General features: G+C 53.2%; 1 protein-coding gene across 1 annotated transcript; it reads right to left on the bottom strand.

The window, feature by feature from the left end:
• Positions 1-1864: 1864 nt before the first annotated feature.
• On the bottom strand, positions 1865-4774 carry LOC100081773 (WAP four-disulfide core domain protein 18-like). The gene is made up of 4 exons (XM_029082408.2): positions 4662-4774; positions 3342-3491; positions 2706-2876; positions 1865-2062 (listed from the first exon to the last, which is right to left on the bottom strand). Exons 1-4 carry the CDS (start codon positions 4744-4746, stop codon positions 2046-2048), a joined length of 423 nt encoding a protein of 140 aa, XP_028938241.1. The 5' UTR covers positions 4747-4774; the 3' UTR covers positions 1865-2045.
• Positions 4775-5090: the final 316 nt, after the last annotated feature.

Below are 5090 nucleotides of genomic sequence, written 5' to 3' on the forward strand. Positions count from 1 at the left end.
TTTGCGAAGCACCGGATTAGATACAAAATAATCACCTCTGACACAGTCCTCATCCCACAGGGAACTCACAGTGTAAGTAGGAAAGACAACAGGTATTGAATCCCCATTTTACAGACGAGGTAACTGAGGCACAGAGAAGTGAAGTGACTTACCCAAAGTCATACAGCTGCCAAGTGACGGAGCAGAGATTAGAACCCATGATCTCTGACTCCCAAGCCCTTGCTCTTTCCACTGGGCCATGCTCCTTCCACACAGAGGGGAAAGGGAGGGAGAGAGCGACGCTTTTATTGTCTTGTCTCTCTGAGGGTCAAGACCATCTTCAGTTTGTTTTGAGACTGTTTTTAAAATACCAATTACATTTATTTTGGTGGTGTGGAGAAAGACTTAGTCCACATTCCCTGCTAACTCTTCACATGGGTTTCACTCTAATCCTCACATGAAAGACATGCATCAACAGTGCTCACTGAACAGTGCTCACTGAGTACTGACTGTGGACAGGGCACTATAGAAGCCCTATAGTGCCCTATTGGAGAAGCAGCCCTATTGGAGAAGCAGCGTGGCTCAGTGGAAAGAGCAGGGGCTTTGGAGTCAGGGCTCATGAGTTCGAATCCCAGCTCTGCCACTTGTCGGCTGGGTGACTGTGGGCAAGTCACTTAACTTCTCTGGGCCTCAGTTCCCTCATCTGTAAAATGGGGATTAAGTCTGTGAGCCCCACGTGGGACAACCTGATTCCCCTATGTCTACCCCAGCACTTAGAACAGTGCTCGGCACATAGTAAGCGCTTAACAAATACCAACATTATTATTATTATTATTAGAAGCCAACTAGAGGAGCTCTCACTTTAATTATCACACACACATACTCACACCCACGGTCATACGGCAGCCCAGTGGTGGAGGCAGGATTAGAACCCAGGTCCTTCTGCCTCCTAGGCCCGTGCTGTAATCACCAGGCCACACTGCTTCTCCCCACACTTCATGCCTGATCCTCAGGCCTCTGATGCTTGGCCAGTAGAGTGGTCAGTTCCTCCACCTTGACCACCCTCGTCTTCTCACTACCAAAGCATTATCATTTTAATGTCCATCTCCCCCTCTAGTCTGCAATCCCCTTGTGGGCAGCAATCATGTCTACCTAACTCTCCACCTTGCTCTCTTTACTCATTCATTCAATCATATTTGTTGAGCGCTTACCCTGTGCAGAGCACTGTTCTAAGCGCTTGAGAGAGTACAATACAACACAGACATATTCCCCTCCCCTAGCGAGCTCACACCAACCTACTCTATTATAATGTACTCTCCGCGTAGATCCCTTTATTCATTCAATCATATTTATTGAGCGCTTACTATGTGCAGAGCACTGTACTAAGAGCTTGGAATGTACAATTCGGCAACAGAGACAATCTCTGCCCCATGACTATTCATCCCAGCCCCACAGTACTTATGTATATATCTGTAGTTTATTCCTATTAATGTCTGTCTCCCCCTCTAGTCTATAAGTTCCTTTTGGGCAGGGATCATGTCTATATACTCCATTGAATTAATAATAATAATGGCATTTGTTAAGCACTTACTATGTGCAAAGCACTGTTCTAAATGGTGGGGGGATACAAGGTGATCGTGTGGGGCTCGCAGTTTTCATCCGCCTTTTACAGATGAGGTAACTGAGGCCCAGAGAAGTTAAGTGACTTGCCCAAAGTCAGACAGCTGTCTACCGGCAGAGCCAGAATTTGAACCCATGACCTCTGACTCCCCAGCCTGTGCTCTTTCCCCTGAGCCACGCTGCTTGAATTGTACTCTTCCAAGTGACAGTAATCGCTTAATCAACACCAGTGATCGATTGAAATTAGAGGTGGAAACACCAAAGCTTGAACACAGAGCTAACCATTTATTGTGCAAAGAAAAGCTTCCCATAAAACACCTTCACCCTCTGAAGCCCCCATGGTGTCCTAGAGCCGGACCACCAAACCGCAGCTCCTCCGCTTCCGGGATCGGAATTCCAGGAACGGTCAAGCGGCCCATCCCCGGGAGAGTGTTTTTCAAAGGATCCTAAACTTTCTGTTTACCTGAAAATGGAGAGAAAAACGAAATTAAATGGGAGGTATCCTTTCAGTCTGTCTGCAGTCCAAGGTCAGTCAATCGTATTTATTGAGCGCTCTTTTTGAAGTGTCTTGGAAGATTGGGGGAAATGGCTTGGGCCCAGAGCCCAGGGGTTGATGGGGAGGGGTGGCTATTGGACCCATCTTCAGAGGTTGGAGCGCAGGGGGGATGGGCCCGGTGCTAAGAAACCCATGTTCAGTTGCTAGAGCCCGGGGGCTGGTGGAATGGCATTGCCATGGAGCCTCATCTGCTGCTGGGAAATGCCGTCTCCAGGTCCTGATGACCGTAGGTGGCCCACGAGATAGACCATCTTCCCACTTGTGCCCGGTTCTGTCCGGTTTCATGCCTCCTCAGTGCAGCCCCCTCCCTCTCTCCCCCCGGTCAACAAGACCGCCTCTCCCCGCACTTTGTGCCTGATGCTCCGGTCTCTAATTCCTGGTCAGCAGAGTGGTCAGTCCCTCCTCCTTGCCCACCGACAAAGCCCCAAACCAGTTTACTGCCTAGTGACCTGTGTAGACACGGGAGAAGAGAACTCTACCGCTCGGCTTCCAGATCACCCGGGTCTCCCAGCCGATCCCTTCTTCCTGGAACCTGGTCACTGGTCCTTACCTCCACAGCGAGCCATGCACTCTTCTACGGTGTCAAACCGGTTCTCGTTCCCCTGGCAGCCTCCGTAGATGAACGATTCACATTTCTTCGTCTTGGAGTTGTAATAGAACTTGGGCATGTAAGCCATACACAGACCTTTATCCATGGGTTTCTCGCAGATGTTTCCGGAACCTGGGCAGGAGAGGGGCAAGGAACGGGCGTCTCCGATTTGTGCCACCTGGGAGCCGGCCTCCAGCGCTGGGGCCATCTCATCCAGCGATCAAGTAATGCTACCGATTAAGCACTCACTGTGTGCAGGGGACTGTACTAAGCCCCGAGGAGCTGCAACCGAGTTGCTAGGCACGTTCCTTCCCCACAAGGAGCTTACACTCTAGTCTCATCCCACTTAGATCCATTGGTTCCGAGGAAGGTCAAAAATGATGGCAAGTGCTTTCTAAGGGCTAAACGCTGGGGTGACGCATTCCCCGTCCTACAAGAGGCTCCCAGTCAAATTTGTTCAAATTGTACAGATGAAGAAACTGAGGTCCACAGAGGTTAAGTGACCTGCCCAAGGTCACCCAGACTAGCACCAGAACTCAGGCTAACGGGGCTCCTTCCACCAGGCCACACTGCCTCCCAAAGGGCCACTCTACTCACTGCCTGTCTCCGGTGTCATGCAGACATGGCCACATCCGTTGCTGCAGCACTTCTGTCCCCGAGGACAGGAGTCATCTCCTTTGCAGGCTTCCGTACAAATCCCAGCATTTCCTTTCTTTGGCATCGGGCAGGTCCCAGGTCTCACGGACCCTGAATGGCACGGGAAGTAATTCCAGAGTCAGGCGTGGGGGAGGCCCAGTTAGCTGCAGCCATCCCGGGGGAGGGCAGGGTGGACGGTCTTCCCTTGACGTCCCCTCTTCCCCAGCCCTCCAACCCCAACCGGTCCCGCTCACGTTCCCCCTCAGCCCCAACCCCCTCGCTCCGCTGCCCGGCCTGACCTCTCTACCCGGGCACCAGGCGGGGGCCGATGGGGGCAGGACGCAGAGGAGTCCTGACCATTGCTCGATTAGACTGTAAGCCCGTCAAACGGCAGGGACTGTCTCTATCTGTTGCCAACTTGTTCATCCCAAGCGCTTAGTACAGTGCTCTGCACAGAGTAAGCGCTCAATAAATACTATTGAATGAATGAATGCTCTTCCGGCCAGGGCAGCCCCCCGGCCCCACAGCGAGGGCTGTGGAGAAACCCCAGGACCCTCAGTGCCCTCTGCCCCCAGGTGCCCCCAGCCCCATCACCCCAGGGACCCTCTCTCTACCCCACTTCCCTTGGTGTGTGAGCATGTCCTAAGTCATCATTTCATGTGTTATATACTGTATTTGGCCTTTCCTCTCCATCCAAAAGGCTACCACATTAATCCAAGCACTTATCCCATCGCACCTTGATTACTTTACCAGCTTCCTTGCCCAACTCTCAGCCTCCTCTCACTTAGAGGTACAGAGAAGTGATGTGACTTGCCCAAGGTTACCTGGCAGGCAGTGGGCAGAGCTGGGATTAGAATCCAGGTCCCCTGTTTCTTAGGCCTGTGCCTCTGGGCCACGTTGCTTTCCTTTAAATCCATTTGGGGCCAAACCCCTCTTCATTCTGATCCCAGCCAATATCAAGGTCACATGGCTGGCAAGCAGCGGAGCGGGGATTAGAACCCGGGTACTCTGGCTCACGGGCCTGGGCTCTTTCCACTAGGCCACACCGCTTCCCTTGTTATAGTTCTGGAGTTCCAGCTGGACCACACCAGCTGAAGAACAGACATTTGTCCGCTGGCCAGCTGAGAAAGGTGGCAGGGAAGGATGAAAGGCAGGGGACGGAGGGCCTAGAATGCTGCCCCGGCACTGGCCCTGTCCAGCGCTCCCTGTCTCTGCCCTGGAAACGCAGCGTCTTCTGTAGGAACAACAGTCCCTCCCCTGCCCCCCGCTCCTCAAACTCACCTCCTTTGACGGGGCTCAAAGCTCCAGTCAGCTGCGACTCAAGGACCAGGAGGGCCACCAAGACGAAGAGACTTCCAGACTTCATGGTGCTGCTGCTGTGGTGTCTGAGAGTCCCAGCTGAGGCCGGCCACAATTTAAACCCTAGGCCCTGGGAGGGGCTGGGCAGGGGAGGGAGTGGAAGCACTCCTGGGTTCAATTTCACAATCAAATATGTTGCTTGTGTCAGCCTCTTTGGGGCAGGATTCAAGCCACAAGGTCCAGGGCAGTGGCCCCAGGGATGGAACCGGTCTTCTACTCTGTGCCTGACGACAGGGTGGTCCAGGCCACCGGGAGTGGGAGGACCAGAGTCTCCAGGCCCCGGGTTCCCAGGGTTCCCTGGGATGGGATCAGCCATTTCCAGTGGGAACGGGCCTCCCCGACACCAGGCTC

This window comes from Ornithorhynchus anatinus, chromosome 17, assembly GCF_004115215.2.
Source record: "Ornithorhynchus anatinus isolate Pmale09 chromosome 17, mOrnAna1.pri.v4, whole genome shotgun sequence".
Lineage (NCBI taxonomy): Eukaryota > Metazoa > Chordata > Mammalia > Monotremata > Ornithorhynchidae > Ornithorhynchus > Ornithorhynchus anatinus.